The sequence below is a fragment of the Myodes glareolus genome, chromosome 4 (genome assembly GCF_982192425.1).
Source record: "Myodes glareolus chromosome 4, mMyoGla1.1, whole genome shotgun sequence".
Lineage (NCBI taxonomy): Eukaryota > Metazoa > Chordata > Mammalia > Rodentia > Cricetidae > Myodes > Myodes glareolus.
The window spans coordinates 34,018,446-34,041,963 of record NC_142029.1 but is presented as its reverse complement, the minus strand read 5'-3'; the positions used below and the strand labels follow the sequence as shown (position 1 = coordinate 34,041,963).

The window sequence follows — 23,518 nt, the reverse complement described above, 5'->3', positions numbered from 1 at the left end:
CATGAGTTCAAAGTTATCATTGACTACACTGTGAGTTTAAGATCAGCCTGGCTACATGAGGCCCTGTCATTTAAAAAAGGATCCATAGCTTCATGAAAAGTTAGAATCCCTGAATGGAGGTAATACTTTAAAGTGAAATGTGGAGAAGAACGGTCAATATAGAACACTAAAGTTTGCTAGTAGTAACTATAGATAGACTGTGTAGAAAACCCCTTCTCTCTTTCTCAGTGAATATACTGACTGCAGCAGAATAACTATTTGCCTCTCCCCATTCAGTTATGAGGCGATGATGAGCAGCGGGTATGATTAGCTGCTGCTGGGCATGGGTGGTGCGTGTCTGCATTCCTGGTTGAAGCAGGGTTGTGAGCCCCAAACCAGCTGGGTCACACAGTGAGACCTTTTCTCTAACACAAGAAACTAAAATTTAAAAATAGAGTCTAGGTTGTTTTTTTTTTTTTCCAAATTCAACTGTTAGTAAATTATCTCTTTGGATCTATTACTTTCCTTCAACTTAAACCTTTTTTAATTAGTTGTTTTCAAGTGTATGAGTTTGGGTGGATATATGTACATGTACACAGTGTGCACAGAGTCCTGAAGAAGGAGTTGCATCTCCTGGAACTGGAATTACAGATAGTTGTGAATCACCACATAGGTGCTGCGAAACTTCCCTGGGTCCAATGCAAGAGCCACCTCTCCAGCTCCTGTTGAGCCTATTCTCATTCATATTCCTAATATGGAAAGATTCTAAGAGCAACCACCAAATTCTAGAAAGTTTCATTTTCCCTAATATTTTCTTACTGTACAGTGAAAACAAAATCTGTTGTTGTTGTGCCTTTTGTACATCCCTACACTCCTACCAACAAGGTGGCTTAACAGAGGAGCAGGGTTTCCTCCTGAGCAAGAGAACCCACCAAGTCAGAGAACTGGCTCTATGTCAGTCGTTCTCACACGCGTGGCCATGTGGCATCAACACTAGGTGCACTGCTTGGAAACAAGTCATGAGCCCTCAAGAGGCAAACAGGCCAGTGACAGCTGTTGGTGTTTACTCACCTGATCTGCATGCCTTTGCTCCAAGAGCACATGTCCTTGCGCAGAAGGAGGTTGTTTAGGGTGATGGCGCCCACAATGTAGAACATCTGCTTGACCACCTGCTTGATTAGCTCTGGGTCCATGCCATGCTGGCACATGACTGAATGGAAGGAGTTGAGCTGACGTAGGATGGAGTCCAGCGTGTAGGTGCCCTCGTCTGCGATACTGGATGTTCGCTTTCTGAGTCCTGTGGGCTTCACTCCGGATACACCCTGAATTGTTTCATGCTCTAGCATGCCTGAGACTGTAGAAGTATTTCGATTATTAAGAGAATTCAGAGGGAGGTGCACATGTGTATGCCCCCCCACTTTAGGAAATGAAGTATAAGTTTTTACAGTATTAGGGAACCTTACTGCTGTGTTTTCTAAAATAAGCAGCAGCTTTTGGGACTGCGCTGGCATGTGGTATCTGAGAAGTTTTTGAGAGTGGTTAATAAGTGTTCTTTGTATTTGATCTCAGACATTAAAAAAAACCAAAAATCCAAACAACAACAAGAACAGAACAATAACAAGAAGACAGTAAGAAAGGCATGACCTTGGGAAGCAGTCTTGGAGAATAAGACCTGTTAGTGCTGGTGGTGTGGAGATTGGAGAGCTGAGCTTCCCCCTGATCCTCACAACTGCAGTGAGACTTTGGGATGCCTTGACTTCTCCAGACTTAGTCTCTGTTCCTGTACCTCTTTCTCTGTGTCTGGTTTATGCCTCCTTAGAAAGCTTCTAACAGTCGACTCTGAGATACCCACTCTGAGATGTCCACTTTGAGATGCCCATCCCCCTTACCTGGGAGGCCCTTGTGCTGCGGGAGTACCCACGGTGCTGCAGGAGTGCCTTCCACTCCTTCAGTCAATAGCGACTGAAATACCAGCCCACTGGGGCGTGGTATATTTCTCTTTAAAAAAGAGCAGCAAGCCTCAGCTCAGCCTCTTGGTTCCGGCTCCTGCTCCAGCGACTAGGCTCCTTTCCTGACGGTTTGTGTGTATGTAAGTTTTACCCCCCAACAAACAGGCCCCCTCGTGTTACACCCTTGAAAGTAATCACCATACCTTGGTTGTTTTATTTTTTTTCCTTGTGCTAAACTCAGCTCCTCACAAACCCTATCCCAAAAACATTTGTTGTTGCTATGACTATATAGTTAGATATAGGGGATACTTAGAATGGGAGAGCTTAGAGGCAAACTTCTTGTTCAACCAATACATATGGTAATACCCATGTGGAAAGGTGAGAAAGACTGGTGGAAGCTGGTCTTCTTGGCATCTGTTACTTCTTGTATTTTGGTCAATTTAAGAGTGTTTTAAATTTATAATTTCTGAAGGCACAAGGAAAAAATATAACTGCTATCTCATATGGCCTCCTCAGACTTTTATGTCCCAGATGTTTAAACTGCGGGCCTATGAAAGGAAATGAAATCTATGAGCTCATTAAGGGAGGTGAAAATGTACAAACATGGAGAAAAAGTAGTCAAAGGAAGAAAGTAAGGGAAGCTTGATATAGTTTGAAGACTGAAAAGCCTCAAATTTGCCTTGAGATAAAAGTGTTTAGTAATTAAAACAAAACAAAACAAAATAATTTGCCACATTAAAAATCAGCAGTCTGCAATTTGGACATGACCAATTCCTATCAAACAAGCTACACATCCCAAGGGAATCAGACAGCACAAATTATAAAAGAACCTTCAGAATTAGTATAAAGAGAGGGGCATGGACTCACACTCCATGGACATATATAAACAGAAAGCATATATGCCACTCAGCCAATGGGAAACCAACACTTTCAACATTTCCAGAGATAAAGAACTCGGCCTGGAGTGTCTGCTACAAACCTATGACAGCTGTTATTGCTACCACAGTGCCTTTCCAGACATTTCACTGTAGAGCAATAGGCAAAATGCAAACCCATTCCAGCCTCCTTGGTTCTCACTGGTTTCCCCCAGGAGGCTCTGTGCAGTAGTGCCAATCTAATTAGAAGTCCGAAGTCTTTTTGACAACTGGACACAGGACAAAGTCTATTGCTAGAAATAAGGCACAGCTAAGTCTCCAGAGAGAAGACTTAAACACAGACTCTAGTGCTTCCGTCATGTGGAGACAGGGATTTCTGTTGTACCTACTATTTTATGTTTTCCACAGGAATACATGCCTGACACATGTCCCACTGGCCTCATTTCTTGGCAGCACATGTGAGGCTCAGGAACACTGGTCTTACCTATCATCGGCTGAAGGATGTTCTCTAATACTCTTACAAGCTGCTGGTAGATCTGAATGGCCAAGTCGCTTAGCACTTGCCGATATTCGGCAAGGTCAAAATTGGTGAGGCAGTGTTCATTCTGGCGAGATGTGTTGTGTTTCATGAAGCCCTAGAATCAACACAGTGTTAGGGGTGCACAGGAAGCCAAGTGCCTCTGCCTCCAAGAGCCTCTGCCCATCTCACTCTGCAATGTGCTCAGCACCTTCATGCCCAGTGCCACGATAATCATTCTCAATACTATTGCTTATGTTTTTTTTTTTTTTTTCGAGATAGGGTTTCTCTTTAGCTTTTGGTGCCTGCCCTAGAACTAGCTCTTGTAGACCAGGCTGGCCTCGAACTCAGAGATTTGCCTGCCTCTGCCTCCCGAGTGCTGGGAATGAAGGCGTGTGCCACCACTGCCCGGCCTTGCTTATGTTTTTACTCTGGTCATCAACCTCCTCCACTTAAAGTTTTGAATAATAAATGATCTTGGCAACCTATACCTAAGATGGAGGAATTTAACTTAAGAAAAAAAATATTTCATTAATAAAACAGTAAACACTAAATAACTGAAAGTACTCTTTAAATATAGTCCTATTCATATACACCACACTCAGAGGGACATATATGCATAATCTTCTTGAATATACCAGTATTTTTCTGGATTAGAAAATAAATGAACTTTGTCATTTTTGTCTAACTCATGGAATCTATACAGTGATTTCAATTAGATCTTAGAAAAGTCTTTCAGTAGCACTGGTGTAAAAGGAGAATTCCCCAGATGGGCAGCACTTCTTCCAGTCACTTTGCACCGAAGCACACTGCTCATCAGTCCTGCCTAATGATGAAGCTGCTTCCTGAATGACACAACATAAATGTGGGACCATCCAGGACCTCCTTCATGGCCTTTCTCAAGATTCTGTTCTCTCAGGCCCACCTTCCTGGGTGTCCTCTGGTCTTTGAAAAGCCTGTCATTTTGCATGACAGTCCTTTGCTCCAGGTGCTAGAGATTGCTACTGACTAAGCCTCTCTGCTGCCACAGGTCTCCAAGTTGTGTAGATACAGAGTCACAGCTCTGGTAATTACTCATTTGACTGACGCTTGATTTGTTTTTGCCATGCTTTCTCAAATGCTAGGAAGGAAGAAACTACATCATTGCTCAGTTCACCAGAAGACAACAAGAATCAATGAGCAGTACATTTCCAAGTCACTTGCTTGGGAGTTTGAAAGTAACATGATTCAAATGTTTTTTAAATTTTCCCTTTAAAAGGTTAGAGAAAGTACAGCACACTGTTTTTACCACCATGGTATTCTTACCTCTTCTCCACTATATTGCTTCAAACAGTGCAAAAATCGGCATGTGTTAGAGAGCCAGAAGGAGACAGTTTCAAAATCATCACCTCTTTTCTGAAAGACAAAATAAGTCTAAATTTTCTTACCCTTAGGAAAAAAGGTAGGCAGACACAGAAGGCCCATTTCTTTCACGAACTATCATAAAGTACCACACCAGTAAAGCACACGTTAGTTTACATCATTGTCAGCAGAATTCAACCAAGTCCCCTGGTAGAAAACGTTACTGTTCTTCAGACAAGTATTCCCACTCAGCTAACTTAGCTGCCTCTTTGTGCAGAAAAAGGTTCAGTTCACAGTGAACCCAGACTGACTCACATTGTTGGGATTAATGAAAGAAATCAAAAAGAGCTAGAGGCACAAAGGATATAGTAAGTTCTATAATGAAGAACAGGAAAAAGAGCTTGCCACCCTCAAATGAAGCTTGGATTAAAACTTTTGTCACAATGAACTTTGTGGGCAGTGACCCAGAGATGGAGGAAGTCCCACACTGAGTAGATAGGGAAGCTGGTTGGCTCTTAACCATCATGGGAGGAGTACAGGGAGAAGCAAAGTCTCATGCTTCAAAGAGATGGTGGCACTGGAAGTGTTTCTCAGAGGTCAAAGAGTAGGCACAGTGCATATGGCTATAAGTTTGTGCATGAACCTTTGATACTAGTTCAGACACAAAAAGTTACAGAATCATCAATGTTTATTTAATTTTGCATAAGAAACATTAAAATAGTTATTTGGGATAGATGCCTAGCATTAGAACATCTTAGAAGTTCTTTTTTAGAAATGGTACGAGGAGCTGGGTCTGTAACGTGTTTAGAGAACAAGCATGAGGACCCGAGATTGATCCCCAGCATGCATAGAAGACTGGGTGTAGTAACTTGTAGTCCCAGTACTGGGGAGGCAGATGGGAGACTCCCTGAGGCATACTTTAGTCAGCCTAGCCTAATCAGTGAGTCCCAGGTCCCAGTGAGAAGGTTATGCTATGAGGAATGGTTAATTTCTTACAGGATCATTTCTTTTAGATAATAAAATTTACATCCTTAAATATGCATAAAACACATTAAAAACCTTAAAATTTGGAGAATATTATTCTGAAATGACTTTAAGAAAGAAATCCTAGAAGATATTTTGTATTTTTAGCCAAATTTAGTATTTCTAGCTGAAACAGCAGAACTGAGTTCAGGCCTCAACTTTGAAAAAATCCTAGCTTTAAGAACATTGCCAGAATTATATCCAGGAGGTGGTGGCACACACTTTTAACCCTAGCATTTGGGAGGCAGAGGCAGGTAGATCTCTGTAAATTCAAGGTCAGCCTGGTCTACAAAAGAAGTTCCAGGACAGCCAGAGTTGTCACACAGAGATACTCCATCGCAAACCCCTCCAAAAAAACAGAATATTGCCAGAATTAAATAAAATGTTATAATAATTCCACACACAGACAATCATTATGTGGCTTGCATACAGGTTTGACTAAGAACTTTAACTCTTCCACAGATGTGGATTCTATCTGCTCCAATGGTGCTGCTGGCTGAGCTGGCAGAGAACACCTGTGTAGACGGGAAGGCAGCATTAGCCAAGGCTGTTCCATAGGACAGAGTCACTGGCTGTCTTTGCTGTGACTGAATAAGTCTAGCTGCAAAGTCTCAGCAGGGCCTAACAGAAATCCTGTAATTGGACCCACATTACCAGTACCCTTAGCATCACCAGAAAGCAAAACCAAGCAAACAAACAAAAACAACCAGACAAAAGCAGGTGATTAAAGAGAGGATTTCATGAACAAACAAATTAACTCCACTAAAACAGCTTCTTGCTATATGAACAAGATGGGTCTGCTCTGTCCTGTTAAAGTAAAACACTCTATGCTACTTACAAATACACATTTTGGGAACTTTATAATATTTAAAACCAAATCACACTTCTCTACTAGTTATCTCAAAACAATATTTTGATAATGAATAAACTGTACACCAAATTAGATATCGAATTAATGTCATTTTGACTTACAAAGAAAATTAGACAAGCTCAGAATTATTCTAAGTTTTCTTTTCTATTTATTAGGTAAAATTATCTGTGAGCTAAAACCTGTATGAATTATCAATATGCTTTAAAGCCTGTGTCAAAACACTGCTAAGATCAAACTAGGGATGCAGGGATGCAGGGCAAACACACTCGAGGCAATGCACATTAAAGCAGAATGCCAAGACTGTTATTATGCTGTGATAAACACTCTCCTAAAATCGTTAGCTAATATGGTGTGATGATTAGTCAAATTAGATGAATGTATCTTGCGATTAAGTTGAGAAAGGGGGAAGAGTTTTAAAAATCTGTATATGAGTTGACTTAAGAAATAGTAAACACATAGTCTGTTTGGCATCAATATGCCCCAAATTAAATGAGTTATATTTAGAAAAACATCATGAGTTTTAAAGAAGAGCCTTTAGAAATCCCACACTTTGGTAATCACTGTAGAACAGATGACAGAGAATAACTTCGCTACAGAAGTGGGGAAGCAGCACTTGTCAGAGGCCACAGCGCTGGGAGCCGGAGGCATGGGGAGCTGCTGTGGGATGGTGCAGTGTTATGATGGAGGATGAGATAGTCACAGAGAGACTGTGGCGATGGCTGAACAGCAGTGTCAGTATGTATTAACACTTATAAAGAGCAAGACGTCAAAGTTTATGTTCCACATACTTTCCACTTTTTTTCCCTTTTATTGAAAATAGATCCCCTCCATAATATATTCTGATTACGGTTCCCCCTCCCTCTACTCTTCCTAGTTCCTCCCCAACCTCATCTCTCATCCAGATCCCAGCCCGTTCTGTCTCTTATTAGAAAACAGATTTCTAAGGAATAATAATAAAATAAGATTAAAAAAACCCAAAACTAACACATTGGAATTAGACAAAACAAACAAAAGGAAAAGAGCCTAAGAGAAGGCACAAGAAACAAAGACTCACTCGTTCGAACACTCAGGAGTCCCATGAAACACTAAAGTAGAAGCCATAATATGTCCTTAGAGGACTTGATGCAAACCCATGCAAGCCCTGTAAATGCTGCCTCAGTCTCTGAGTTCATAAGAGCTTTGTCATGTTAATTTAGAGGGCCTTGTTTTTTTGGTGTCCAACATCCTCTCTGGCTCTTATGTTCTTTCTGATTCCTCTTCTGCAGGGTTCCCTGAGCCCTGAGAGGAGGGATTTTATAAAAATTTAAAAGGCCAATTTAGATGCAAGAAATCTTCATCATTGATGCTCTGTTAAGCTGAACAATCAGAAGGCAAGGTGCCTGGATCACATCTTCATTCCTCACAGAAATACTGAGCTAAAAGTAAGTGTGTCTCTCTGGAGTCACTAGGAGGATTACATAAGGTAAGTAGTGACCACTAGGTTAATAGGCTGCTCCTCCATTGTTAATGCTACTGTCTTTCCCAAGCCTTTTTGTCTTTGACTAGCATCTCCATGTTGTCTTCATAGGGATTGTAGGTAACAAGACAATTTGTGGGATGAATTGGAGAACAGGGGAATTGAAGTTGAAAGAAAAAAATTAATGCCATAGCAGTCATCTTTTTTATTATAATAAACTACATATTACTGAACTTGACATTTATCTCAACATCAGCATCATATTCTACATGTATGGATCACATATTAACATGCATGTATACAATTGGGTTCCACTAACCATTTGAATATTTTATTTATTTATCATTGAGTCAGGGTCTTACAGTGTAGACTTGACTGGCCTGGAATTTACTTTGTAAGGGCAGGTTAACCTTGAACTCACAGGGATCCTCAAGATGTGTGTCACCATGCCTGTCTTCTGTTAAACATTTTAAATTTGTTTTCAATAAAATCTAAGGCAGACTATTGCTGTCACTTTGCTCCACAATTAAAATGCAATAAATGTCAAATTTATCTTGATTACTGTCCAATCTGAATCTGTTCTGAAAGAAGGCATATAAACTGTCATATTTACCACACGTCCCCAGCTAGTGGTGGCTTTTGAGAGGCTGTGGAATCCTTAGGAAATAAGGGTTAGCTTGAGGAAAAAGGGGCAGGCCTTGATGATTATAGTCCAGCCCCATATCTGAATTAATCTTTGCTTAGTGTTCCTCTGAGATGGGCTTATACCTCCTTAAGCTCTGAGTCCCTCAAAATTATCGTTCCTTCTTTACGTGCCCCTTTCAGCTACTGGGTCACAGTGATGAGAAAGTAGCTAGCACAGAAAGTTATATAGACTGCTTCCTACAAAAGCAGTTTGTGGTTAAGACTGAAAAGGGTTTGTAATTAGCAACTACCAAGTCTAAAGGAGAAACAATGCACAGACTGTCATCATTAACAACTGTGAGAACTGTGGAACATTGAACTGACCTTCAAGACTTTTTTGATGCTGTTAATTGTTGATGTCAGCAATGATCTTACTTTCTGATCATCGTTCAGGTAATCAGCATGTCGCACACACATAAATAAGATATATGCTGGTAACCCTGGAATCAAATTGACAGCCACACCACGTGGCTTCAATTCTGAATAAAGAAAAAGAAGAAAAAAATTATATAACCCTGAGAGTCTTTGTAAGGAATGTTTTGTGGGAGAGAAAAGCACAGTTGAGTAAGAGCTCAATCATTCAGGGCAAGTCATCAACACCCACAAACCCAGTATTTTAACAGCTTATTAGTGAAATTATTGACTATGGGCACATATCTATATGCAATTCATATATCCTTCCCTGACTTTCCCCTTGAAGTCCAGTCTTGTTTATCAACTGTCTTCCTACCGTCTCTGCTAAGGCACATCAAGTCAAGCCTCTCCCCATCTCCAGTTTCTCAGGTCACAAACTTCACCACTTTTAAAATTCCTTACTTTTCTCACCCCATCTACCCAATTTATTAATCTTGCTAGTGTGCTCTGAAAAATACAGTTAGAATCTAACTACTTCTACTGGCTACTTCGCAGTTGAGGGCATTATCACCTCTTTTAGGGGTGCTGGAATAATTTCACCCCCTATTCTCAGATCATTTCCAAGTATCTACAGCTATCTACTTAAGAAAATGCATGTTAGATCATGCCACTTTTGTTCTGAGAATTCTTCAGAGAGCTTCTTTGCTCACTTATAAAATTCCAAACCTGAATTGTGCTCCACATCACCTAGCCCTGTTCTTCCCCATGTTCAGCTCACTCTGCTCCAAACAACCCTTCTTGCTGTCTGCCGAACATTCCATGACTCCCACCCAGGACTCATGTCCTTACACCTTTTCTGTCTCTGATGTTCCTTCCTCAGAAGCACAACTTGTCCTTATTCTGTTTAGCCACTGTGCACAGAACACCCCATCGAAGAGTGTTTCATGACAATCTTATATGAAACTGTACACCTGTCTATACTCTCTATTCATCAGCCCCTGAAACGTCTTTGCTAAATGAAGATCATGTGGAAGCTGAAGCACTTCTGAGCCTATATATAGGACTAAGCTGAGCACCACGAAGCTGAGGAGTGCTAAATTAGTGTGACTGTCAACCCCATTGCTGTCACCATGGTAGTTGGAAGGAGAGAAAGGTAAAGGCTGAAGATTTCAGTTCACTACTACTCAGGGGTTCATGCATCCATTCCTTATTTTACTCCTTCATAATGCTTCTTAGAGGCTCACCCTCAAGGCCGTATGCCCCTCCCAAATGCCTCTTCCATTCCCTTTTCAATGCTCCCATCTTTTCCGTACTTTGCTGGATCTTTTTCCTTAATTATACTTTTTTCTTCCATATTATTTAATTGTTGTACTAAATACAGTAATTCATAAACATTTCTAGGGAAAGAAAACAAGAATTTAAAAACTTAAATGACTTACAACAGTGGCATCCAACTGTGGTTACACTTGGGAATCCCTGAGACATTCCCAGAATAGTACTAGATGTGGCCAAACTCTTTTCCATGGAAATTTCAATTTACTTAATTTGGGGCAGGGGGCTATCAACACTTTTTAAGAGTTTCCTAAGTGAGAATATGGCTCAGTATTTGTCTACTGTTCATGTGGCCCTGGGTTTGATTCCCTTCTCCCCTCAAACACAACGCCCACATAGTGTACACATGAAAGTACACATGGGCCTTAGTACTTGAGAGGAAGAGACTGGAGCACTGTGAATTCTAGGTTAGCTTTGGTTACATATCAAGTTTTAGGTCAGCCTGGGATGGATATATATATGATGAGATCTTGTCTCAAAACCAAACCAAAGCAAACTTCCTGAGTGATCTTAACATGAAGCCGGAACTGAGAGGCTTACAGCTGGATCCTAGACACAGGCTCTCCCACTTTGATAGTTAATTCTCAGTAAGGACTCTACCACAGCACTACAGTGCAGGATGAAATGATGACCCAGAAAACTCCAGAGCTGGACCTGCCAGTGGCTTACATCTATGGCCTTGGCTGCTCACAAAGTTGAAACTGGCGGTAACTTCTGGGAGTTTAAGATAAGCATGGCTACACCGGGACCACTGTCTCCAAAAAGAAATTTTAGAACTTATTTTTTAAAAAACATTTATTTGTTTTGTGCATGCCGTGTGAGGGCCTAAGACACAATATGTTTGTAGAAGTCAAAGGACAGCTTTCAGGACTCTGCTTTCTCTTTCCACCATAGGTGAAGGGACTCTGGCCAGCTCGAGCATGGCGGGCATGGCTCTGGCAGGCCTTGCCATTACTCCATTCCCTCTGCCTTGCTAAAAAAATGTTAGATTACACTCCTAAAGCTACTCACCAAGGTCTATTCCCTTATTTGGACACTTCCTCCTTCTGAGGCTGACCACCAAGGTCTAGCTATCAAAGTTTTGAAGCACAACAATCAAAAGCCCACTTTGGTTCACCTAATTAACACGCCCAATTAAAACTAAACACCTCAACCTAACACAGGGTTTCCTCTTTTACCGTTATAAACTGCCATTTTCCTATGTGCCAAATCTGTCTCCCCTTTATCCCTTTGGGACAAATATCCCTTCCTTGTCTCCCCTGTTCCCTTCCATTCTCCCTTGTCCTCTATCTCCCATTTGTCTCTTATTCCCTGCCCTCTCTCACTCTGGGGCAAATAAAGCTCCTTTACGCTGAGACCTTGTTCTTGAAGCTCCTGAGTGATACCAATCTTTTACAATGGGGGTCCTGGGAACGAAACCCAATCATCAGGCTTGACAGCAATCACCATTACCCACTGAGTCACCTTGCCAGTCAAGAAAATAATTTTAAAGACTATCAAATCAGTTTCAAACCCAGTGACTAGCCTTTCCAGCACTGGCCTGGCTGGAAGGAATCTTACCCATGTAGAAAACACTTGCCTAGAATGAGGTTCTTCACAAGCTTCTGCTCATCCTCCCTTTTGTACTCCAGCATTCCTTGGAAATCCTTCTCTTTCCGGGGAATATTGACTGGCCGGATAGGCTCATCAATGATCTGTCCTGGAGAGATGTTCTCCATCTGACCCACTTCAGGCGAAACAAAGTAAGGAGAGAGATATTGTCAGGTACAATGGCTGAGAGGGCTCCATGCTCTTATAAAATAAAGTGGACTCTGCAAGAACTGAAGCTCCTTATCACTGTTATTTAGTCCCCACTTTAAAATATTTTTCTCTGCTGAAACTGGGTAAATAGCAACATTAAAGGATAATTCTACTCCAACAGCCACAGAGGCTGATACATAAGGAGTAATATAAAAGGCTACCCAGAAACTGGCAAGGGTTATTGTTTGTTTTGTGTCAGATTTACTTTACAATAAGATCAAGTATCCACAGCACAACAAAAAAGTCCCCAGCACATGCAATTTAGCGTATTTGCTAATGAATCTTTACCAACCAAAAGTAGTTAAACATAGTCAAGCTTTTGCTTGCAGAATGGAAAAACAAGGTGGGAATGGCAGAACATGTCTGCAATCCCAGCACTTGGGAAAGAGTCAGGTGGATCAAGCATACAGGGTCAGCCTCAGCTATATAGCCAGTTTGAAGTCAGCCTCAGTTACATGAGATCCTGTCTTAAAAGCAAGTAAGCAAAAGAACAAATCTCTCAAACAGCAAAGAAACATTCTAAAGGGACAGCAGAGCACATGCTTGTTCTAAGAATCAAATATTTAGTCATTTAAAGCAAGAGCATTTATTTAAAATTTACCATTATCTCGAATTCAAACCACATCAAGATAGTTGATAAGACAGTGTTTATCAGCACAAACTGATGTAAAAATGCCTAAAATCAGATTTTTAAGGGCTTCCCTCATAAGGCTAACCTTTCTTCTGCTTATTTCGGTCATGTGTGAACAGATGATGTCTCCTTTGGAGAGCTACACAATAGGACACCACCCGGGAAGCACACACCAGGTCTTCCCCAGACACTGAACCTACAGATATCTTCTTGAATATCCTCTATCCCTTTGAGAAATAACTCTCCGTGAGAAATGTATTTTCATTGCTTATGAATCGCCCAGCCTGAGCAACACAGACAGACTGAGTCAGCAGTCGCTTTGTCTGGGGCTGCAGCACCGGCGTTCTTCTGGAACTGCAGCAATCTCTAGTTTCATGTTCTAGATTCTTACAGAAAAAGGAGAGCGATTCAAAAGAGTCTCTAAAAATTTGCCTTTTCTCTCAAAAGTACCATGAAGATCTTAATCTCAGGTTTAATCCAGTTGTCAGACAATTTCTTACAACTAGAAAATTCTGGCAAATCTGATCTAAAGCAGGGAAATCAGAAGGTTGAGGTTCTAGACCTACAACCCAACAGGCAGGGTATTAGGTATGTCACTGTAGTTTTGAGGATTTTGTTTGTTACTGGCTTCTAGAATACTTTCAGGTCTATTTTTTTTTTAAATGAAAGCCAAGATGTAACACCCACTCCTGAATTGGAACAGAGCACCATGTAGATCAGATTTTGAAAAGATTCTCTACTTAGCTCTATAATTTCTGCTAAAAATTATACATGTTGGCATTTTTTTAAAGTTTGCTTTTTAAAAAAAAGTGTCCTTAATTAAATATAGCCCACAGGAGTGGCAGGAGTCTTGCTATTTTAAATTAAAGCAAAAGATTTAAATATGTTTGAACACATTTAAAGAAAGACAAATAACTTTTGATTATTAGAAGACTCTGGTATAAAACACATGTGGAGAGGAAGAGAGAAGTGTCGGAAGAGCTTGTTATGTAGTACCTATTCCATTTTATCCTCTAGATATAAATCATTTAACTCAAAATATAAATTTCATTAAGAATAAATAAGTCTTTTCTTGTTTAACCCATGAGTTGCTAACATAAATGTTATTTTTTGCTTGGCTTTCAGGATAGTTTAACTGAAAAGTTAGATTACTAATTGACAATGGCCAAAAATGAATAACATTTTGGAATATTTTCAGTTACATTTCAATTACATTTCAAAGGTTGAGTTTACCTCACATTTAAAGAAAACTGATTTAAAATGTGTTTTATAAGCCATTAACAATGGCTTTTATATTTATTCACATTCACCAACGTTGGCAAAGAGCCTCTAGTTTACTGACCTCACTGGCCAATACCTTTAAAACAGGATTTTAACAGTAAATACTCTGCTGTCTTAGCATAATGTCCAGTTTCGCGTAGAAGGTTCTCTGAAAAGAAAAAAACCTAGACTTCTTAAGTATTGCCAATGAACATTATAGCTCATGTGTATATGGTAAGGGACAATGGTCTGTATTATGTCAATATATTTTAAATAAATGCTGATTGGCCAGTAGCCAGGCAGGAAGTATAGGTGTGACAACCAGTCAGGAAGTAGAGGCGGGTCAATGAGAACAGGAGAATTCTGGGAAGAAGGAAGTCCTAATCTGCAGTCCTGACCCAGCCACAGAAGAAGCAAGATGTGACTGCCTTGCAGAACAAGGTGCCGAGCCACGTGGCTAACATAGACAAGAATAATGGACTAATATAAGTTATAAGAGTTAATAAGAAGCCTGAGATACTAAGCCAATCAGTTTATGATTAATGTAGACCTCTGTGTGATTTCTTTGGGACTTAACGATTACAGAAACTGGGCAGGACAAAAACCCCAGACAACATGTATAGAGCTGGAGTTTCAGAAGATTTTCTTCTTATATTTGTATGTATGGTATGTGTGCATGTTCATGTGTATATTCATGCACCTGGATGCACATGTATGTATGTGGAGGCCTAAAGTTACATTGGGCATCTATTTCTACCTGATGCACTGAGGTGGGGGTCTTTTCCTGAACCCAAAGCTTGTTGTTTCAGCTTGTCTAGCTAGCATGCTTGTTCTGCAGATTCCTTATTTCTGTCTCTTTAAAACTAGGACTACAGGCAGCTGCCATGCCTGACAACTTCTTATGCAGGTTTTGGGCATCCAGTCCTCATAGTTTTATAGAAAGTGCTTTATATGCACAGGTGTTTCCCCAACTGCTACAGTTTTAAAACTTTTTTTTATTATTGTTTTTATTTTTAGAGACAGAGTTTCTCTGTCTAACAGCCCTGGCTATCCTAGAACTTGCTCTATAGATGAGGCTGGCCTCGAACTCACAGAGATCCACCTGCCTCTGCCTCCCAAGTGCTGGGGTTAAAGGTATGTGTGCCACCACCGCCCAGTAGTTTCAAAGTAATATATAAATTATGTGTAATACTAAAGGTCTTTAGGAAATATATAGCTATAAAGTAATCTTTCTGACATCTAAACAAACATTTCAATATCACATTAAAGAGAGTAATACCCTCTTCAAAGTTGACACCCATGGTACTATGCTCTATCATAGATCAGACATTGTGCTCCTTGTAACTATAAGAAACAAGAGGTGATTTTCATGCTCAGAATGTTCTTGGTCTACCATAGAAATGAGTAATTCAAACATTAAAATTGCTAAAAATATGGCAGTGAAAGACCACAGAAAGTATAAACCAAACACTGGAGGCAGGGTCATGTGGTCTATGGTGTGAAGAGGATGCTTCTGAGGATACACTATGTGCCTTTCATCCCAAGAATGAGCAGGGCTTGACCAGGACACGGGCAGTCGGACAGAACAGTTATGATATAGTGTGATAGAGTGAGAAAAAGCAAACACAGGGTTCACTGGGATAGATTCTCTTGAATATCTCAAGTGGTGGGGACTGTACCCTTTGTGTCATATGAAGATCATAAAGATGACAACTAGAGAATATGATAGATGTTAGGATGAACATATCACTGAGGACCAAAATGGTAAGAGTTTGCAAAGATTTAAAGGGAATTTCATCTTTGAAATTCTGTCTCTAGAATGCTTTGAGCAGTGATATGGTTTCAGGATGAACTGAGCATCTGCTTTGCTCTTCACAGCTAGGCCTCAAGCACCTGCAACCGTGTGCAGCATCTAAGAAGCATTCAATAAAACTTACTGAATGGACAAACTAAGCCACAAGACAAGACTAGTATGTTTATACTGAGTTTTTTTCTCAAGGAGCTTATCTATTTCACATAGAAATAATTATATTTTTAAAATTGCATTTCTTTATAATTATAATTCCTATATCCTGATTTACTTTCTTCTTTCTATTAGCTCACGAGCTCTTTAAGGATAGACTCTGGCACATTCCTTTTGTAGCTCCAGTGCTAACAAGAAGGTGTGTGTAGCGTTTACCATTACTATTGTTGGTGTGTCACCCACATTACCACACTTAGCTCTTACAAGCCACATTCGACAGATAACATCATCATTCCTAGTGAGAATGAGAAAACTGAGACACAGAGAGGTTCAGCAATCTGCAAATATTCTGAGACTAGGAAATAGAAGAGAGGATTTGAATCAAAGAAGTCGTCTCTAGAATCCTTGCTCTTAAGCACATGCTATACTGCAGTATCTGACATATCAGATGTTTGTTAGATGTTTGCTGAATGAATTTTCTCCCTTTGTAACTTACTGTTACATTACTATGAAAATTATCCCCACATGTAGAAGTAGAAATTTCCACTCCATAGAGGACAGGATTGTCAAAATTTTGGTTATTTCTCTAAAAATTCATCCGAGGGAGGTTAACACTAGCAATAGGAAATAAAATTTGACAAATACTGTAAAAATATGTTTAAGTACCTTCTAGTTCACCAATTTTTTTGGCAAAGACTTTCAGTTGTTTTTTCAGTTTCCGGACAGTTTTATCCTGTTTTTCAAGTTGTTCCATCAAATCCTAAGATCAAAATGAAAATTCTATCAGAAAGATCAAAACAGGCTTGGTACAGGCACAAAGGGAGCACAGACACAGTCCCGGCGACACACTGTTAGTTTGACATAAAAGCTGAAGAAGAGCTCACTGGTGGAGCCACCACCTGGCTCAAACTGGCAGACAAGGGAGGTGCAGCTACAGTGCCAGCAACTGAAACACAACTGCTCTAAGTTCCTTTACAGCGTGATGGAAGTCTTCCAGCAGACGCCTACAGGCAGCAACTCGTAGATACATTGTCACTTTTGAAGGGGGACTGAGCAAAACTGAGTCTTGATGAGTGCACAAAAGTTCTGTGGGAGACTTGAGGATGGCGGCACTTATGCAAAGACTGACACTCCATGTGTAAAGTACTGTTAGCATTTACCAGCTATAAACTTAGCCTTAAAGCTTAAGAAACATGAAGAAGTTTGGGGAAACTAAAAGTAAGTAAAGTCAGATGTTGTGGCACATACCTTTGGTTCCAGCACTCAGGAGGCAGAAGTGGGTGGATCTCTGGATTCAAGGCTAACTAGAGTTATAGAACAACACTCTGTCTCAAAAACCAAATCAAACAAAAAAATTAAGGAAAATGATAAAGAACCTTTGCTACATGGCATGAAGGTGCATGATTATAACTCAAGTACCTGGAATTCTGAGAGAGAATTCAAGGCCAGCCTGGGTTATGTAGTGAGAGTCATTGGGGGAAAAAAGCTGCCTCAAGATGGTTGCCCACACCTTTAATCCAAGCACTCAGGAGGCAGGTGGATCTCTGTGAGTTTGAAGCCAGCCTGGTCTACAGAATGAGTTCCAGGACAATCAGGGCTACAACACAGAAAATCTGTCTCAAAAAAAAAAATGAAAAAAAGAAACACCCAACTCTGCATGCCTAATGCAAAAAAAATGAGAGAAAGAAAACCTGAATATGTAAAGCAAAGGTAAGACATCTGTGACTGGTGGCTCTAATTAGTAAAGAATTCTCTCAAAGGGCAGGCAGTTATAAACTCAGCAACTCGGAGGAAAGTAGACAGCACCAGACTAAGAAAGCTTAGAAGGACCATGAGTCAGTGGAGATGACTGGTGCTTGTCACTAAGTTATAGAGAAGAACAACACTTGAAACACTAGCTCGTTCTCCAGCTTGTGCAAGAGTAGATTCGGAGCAGACTACTGATTCGAAGGGAATAGCTGCTAACATTTCCAGTGCTGGGTTATGCTTCCATCACACTGTAAGCCTGGGGTTAACAACAAACCAAACACACAGTGGACACAGGACACTGAAAGAGATGCCACACTGGCTGAAGAGAGTTGTGGAGGTTGAGGGAAGAGACTTTGTGAGGATTTTTGAAGAGACCTCCTGGGCAGCGGCAGGCAGCAGTGTGCTCTTCAGTTAGAGAAGGCTAGAAGTAGCAGAAGACAACGGAAAAGCATTGCGGTTTACATACAATCATCCTTTTGTAAAGTGAAATCCGATATGATTGATACTTCTTAGGGTCATCTGCATATAATTCCTCAAAATACTGAAAAAACAGGTACAATGGATATTTGTTTCTTGAGTCTTTGAGGGAATGCTACCTCTCAGCAAAATTAACTTAAGAAAACTTAAAAACACAGGTAATGAAACTATATCTACTCACAAGTTCCAATTTGCCACCTACCATTACCATGTTCTTTTTTTTTTTTTGTATAGCTGAGTCTCATATTTACAGATCTATTTTGCATGACCATTGAAAACAGGTGATGGCCAGAATGTTGTCATTCAGCAGGTCAATAGAACAGGAGACTGTGGTATCCAGAAAACTGAAATTTTAGTTCCCAGCCCTTTACTCCTTCCTTATTTGTGACTCCCAACCCTGCTCAGTCACCAGCAGAGCAGCAAGGGCAAGGAATGCAACAAAATAAAAAAGGCAGGAGTGCTGTTAGCAACCCACTACCATTTGGAACTGGTGGAGCTGGTGAGAGGCAGCATGAGGGAGGCTCGTAAGGCCTGTGCACTAGAGGAGAACGAAAGCCATTCCTATACATATTGTCATGTTGTGAGTATGTGTGTGGGGGGGCATGCAAGGCAAAACTTCAGAAGCACCAAGCCCAGACATACTGTTGCCTTAATATTCTGCCCAAGTGTATCCTAAAAAAATGTGTAAGTAAGACTAAGAAACTCTAAGTAGCCTGAGAAGGCATATCCTTCTGTACACTTGAGTTTGATAATATTCTTTGAATTAGCAGTCAGTGTAATGGTACAAGCAGCTGATCTGCAAAGAGTAGCCTAAAACTAATTAGTCTTCTATTTAGAGTATAGGGCTTGATCATTTCTACATTAGGTACAAAATCTGCCAAGAATATTACAGACAGGCTGTAAGGGCAACACTTGATTAACTCAGTGAACAAACTGAGAATCTACCACCAGAAACAAACCTATTTCACAGAGCATCTAACATTTTAAGACAATGATTCAGAAGCAAAGAATCTGTACACTGATCAATCAGTATTATTCCACACATTTGTCAATTTGTAATCATCAAAAGCATTGTTAGTTATTTAAGCAACAGAGTAAAACACAACTTTTAAAGAACACTTCGTGACTCAGAAGACTTCCCCACTGAGTGACAGGCTCAGTCATGCTGACAGAGCACAGACATCATCCTCACCCTCTGCCCCACATCCCTACCATGGAGCTTCATACATAAGACAGACTGGAAAGAAATTACTCCGATTTCTTCCTAATCTAGATAAAACATGGGTGAACATATGGTAGTAGAGACCTATCTGTGTTGTCAATTATCACTGATGGGAATAAGACCTTCAGCGAAACTCAAACACTTTTAGTACAGATCTTAAAAGGTTTTTTTCATGTCACTAAAGAACAGATTTTATGTAAAAATTATAATTATGATCTTTCAATGACTTTTTATGCAATAAATATATCTGTAAAATTTACATAGATTTAAAAATTTCAGATATATGATCAAAGTTATAATGTGATGGAGAAAGAAATACTGTAGAAAATAATTTTTTTCTTGACAAAATTTTTTTTAAAGGAATAAGAAAAAAGGAGAAGTCTTGGAGTTCATTTCACCATTCAGAATCTGGTAAGGGGAAAGGCAAAAGTGCCCTCTTTATTACTATTACTGCTTAAAAGAATAAAATGTGCCAAGCTCAGTACTAGTCCCTTCATCCTGTTTTAGAAGCTCCACCCAGTGTCAATCCTTAGCCCATGTATAGTTCAACCAAGAACCTTCCCTGGCTTGTCTGTTAGACAGGCAGGATGGCATCCTCACTGGATGCTTAGGATCAAAGGAAAATAATTTTTAGCCATGTCTTTCTGGTATTCAAAGACTAGCAAGTAGTAAGGAGACTTTGCTCCAAACACTGCAGGTTTTGAGAGGGCTCAATTGTCCAATAGACCGTTGTGAGAAACAGCTGGGTGCAATTTCATTATTTTGATTCATTTCTATCAACACATTCATATTTTCCTTTTTGTCTCTATTAGACTTACTGTATTTATTCCCAACAAGGAAAAGCTATGCTTGTTCAAAAAGAACATACAGCAGACCGGGACACTGCTACTCTCCTTACCAGGTTTTCATTGGTCAGTCGTGTGATCTCATGCTGCAGGCTGGCTTCAATGCGGGCCTCAGGGGGCAGCTGCAGGTTCTGGGCCAGTAGCTGCTGTTGCCGGTTGTTTTCTTCCTTTAGGCTCTGGATTTCCCCACGGAGGGCCTCGGCCTCATTCTCATGGCTCCTCTTCTGCGACTGTAGCTGGGATTCCAAGAGCCTGCAGAGAGGCCACACACACACAAGTTTGTAGAGGACAGGACACCCTTAAAGGGTGTGAAGCTACAAGTTCCTTTGCACGAATACTCTCTAGCATCTGTGCAACTCCCGACTCCAGTAATGTCATGAAACTCAAATGCCGAAAATGGGAATCGATGTGCCACATCTGCATCTTTTTGAATTGTATGAAGTTCTCCTTATTTAAGTTGGCAAAGACAGCATCATTGCCATAAATAGACAGATAAATATATAGTTGCATTGTAAAAGGCAAGAATACATACACATTCCCAATCTATTGAAAAAGACCTTTAAAAAGGCACAGCCATTGATTTCAGGCAAAGGTGGAACCAAGATCATGTTTTTAATATTGTCCACTTATCCAAAAACAGACAGGCTGGTGCACTACTTGGAGATCCATAGATTTATCCAAACAGAATCTAGTAGTTCTGCAATTGTGTGTGTGTGTGTGGGTGGGTGTGTGTGTATAGACAGAACTGTCATCTCTCTCCCCATGAGATTACATACCTAACAGAATCCTAACAAGATATTGCTTTTGGACAAAATTATAGTCGAGCAGTAACTAATATGAAGAGAAAGACACTTAATCCTGATTTCTTTTGTCATCAACTGCTGAGTAAAATTCACCGATGCCATTGTGAGCAAACTATTAACAGCAGACTAAAATATCTTAGCAAGTTTCAAGAAAGCTAACCAACAAAACATGGCAGTTAATACTGATGGTTACAGTTAGAACAAAGCAGAACAAGCATAGTCCATTTAGCAGTGCAAGGATTTAAAATTATAATCATTATAATGGAATTTTTGTGAGATTTTTAAGACACAGACAGCATTAGGGCAGATGAATGTGTTAGAGAAAGACACAGTGAATTCTATTTTTTTTTTCCCCTTGGAAGTGAATTGCTGAGCTCAGACAGTTATCCTTATTTGACTTTGAATCTCATAACAGAGAATGCTGAATCAGGTACTTGACAACACTTTTAGGCAGCATCACAATAATGAGGAAAGTGGTCACATTTGTTACAGGACTGTGTATCCCAGATTGATATTTATTACAGATAAGTTACTGTCCAGGTAACAAGTATTAGTGGCCATGCTCCAATAACTGCTTCAGTTTGAAGTCTGTTTTCCTCAAGTCCTAGAGAGATTCACAATTTTTTGATCTTCACTCCTGACAGCATTGTGGTATACATGAAGCAATTTGTATTCACCTATAATCAACGTTAGCCTTAATAGTATCTGTTAGTAGAAACAATTTTAAAGTAGGTATTTGGCTGTAGATTCTAAGTTTTATTGAGACTAATTGTCTCAGGAAGATAGTAAATGCACAAGACACACAGTAGTCAAAGTTGTGAGTCACTGTTAGTAAGAAAAACAAGTTAATAACATTCCATTCTGAGGAGACAGATATAACCTGTTGGCTTGTTTTAACCCTTCATAAACCAGCCAGAGCTCTCCATCCTCATTCAACTCCTGGTAATCCATAGTAGATGATCTTCCAGGTAAAAGAACACAATGCAAAACACAAAGGGACACAGGATGGAAATGAGATGATGGTGGTCAAGAAAAGCACATGATATTTCAGTATCTACTAAGTGGACAGGATCATTTTTGGTAATTACAAATGACTTTACATTATCACAAAATTACTTCAGTTAATTAAAAAATGTGTAAGAAGTTATATCACAGATAAATGAAGAAACGAAATGACCAGAAGATGAGACATTCAATTTCTAATGTTTTATGAGGCTAGCTATATGATCTTACACATCAAGCATTTCATTAAGGCTAACCATAACACATGCATAAAATGAAAATTCTAGGTATATCTTCATGTGGCAATTTTCATAATCTATTTCAAAATGAATTTTCAGTTTTCCTGATATGAATTTATTTCAGCATAATCTTATTCCCCATGTAGAGTTTTATAAAAATTATTGTACAAATAATTTAAGAATGTATCCAAAGTTCTTAGCTTTTGATATAATTTTAAATTTTGGGGTAAAATTAAATTTAAGATCTGGAGAAACTGCCTTTATATCAGAGGTATATTTATTGTCTCTTAGTAAAATCTGTAGTTTATAGACAACATTTAGTTGGTAACAGTTTTCCTACCAAGGGCGTAAATAATATATTTTGAGGATTTGTTAAGCGTCAGATGCTGTTCTTCATTCTTTCACTACCTCGTCTGTTCTTTCCAACACCCATGTTGAATTAACAGCTGGTAAGAAGCATCTGAGTCCAGTGCCATGTGATTTCAGAGGACAGGTTCTTAATCTTGATACACTTTTGTTGCTATGTTTACACAACATGAATCTGAGTGAATTCTATTTTCAATCTACCATTTCTCTGTCTCTAAAGTTATCTATTTTTGAGGTTTCAATTATTTTATTGTATTCTTATGACTTCAAAATTTATATCTCAGGCCACGTGTTCTTGATTATAGATCTATTATATATAACTCTATGGCTTAGTAGAATTTCTCTCCCTGAATGTCTTCTTGTCTGCTAAAATTCAGTGTGTGTAAATCCACTCATCACTCCACCCTGGTTTCATAATCATGAAATGGCATCAGCACATCCACCTGAGTCCCCACAGCAGAAAGTGCAAGCTTCCCTAAACCCTCTCACACACCCAACATTCCACAGGGTTTACCTCATCTTCACTCATATCTTTCCAAATTTCCCGCTTCTTTCAATCCTAACTGTCATCAACCAACCTTGAGTCACCATGCTCAGTCACTGGACTACAGCAAAGTCTCTTAACTGGTTTTGTGCTTTCAATCTGGTTCCATTACAATTATTCTTCTTCTTAAAACACTTCAATTCTTTCTAATATCTTTAGACTAAAATGCAAACATTCTCAGTCCTTTATCTAAGGAGCCTATCACCTCTGTGGGAAGGGATGGCATTTACTTGTCT

The 23,518-nt window shown here is 39.7% G+C and overlaps 1 protein-coding gene across 4 annotated transcripts in view; it reads right to left on the bottom strand.

Moving 5' to 3' along the window:
- Myo5a (myosin VA) overlaps nt 1–23,518 on the bottom strand; it is a 151,567-nt gene that overhangs the window by 3,737 nt on the left and 124,312 nt on the right. Inside the window, exons 30-38 of one of the 4 annotated variants that reach the window (XM_048423030.3) lie at nt 22,012–22,092; nt 20,382–20,580; nt 18,251–18,325; nt 16,702–16,795; nt 11,961–12,107; nt 9,020–9,174; nt 4,626–4,715; nt 3,288–3,438; nt 1,051–1,333 (exon numbers count right to left, since the gene is read on the bottom strand). In XM_048423030.3, the coding sequence (XP_048278987.3) occupies nt 1,051–1,333; nt 3,288–3,438; nt 4,626–4,715; nt 9,020–9,174; nt 11,961–12,107; nt 16,702–16,795; nt 18,251–18,325; nt 20,382–20,580; nt 22,012–22,092 (1,275 nt within the window). The remainder of the gene's footprint in view (nt 1–1,050; nt 1,334–3,287; nt 3,439–4,625; nt 4,716–9,019; nt 9,175–11,960; nt 12,108–16,701; nt 16,796–18,250; nt 18,326–20,381; nt 20,581–22,011; nt 22,093–23,518) is intronic. The other 3 variants (XM_048423033.3, XM_085689389.2, XM_085689391.2) reach the window with 3 other exon arrangements.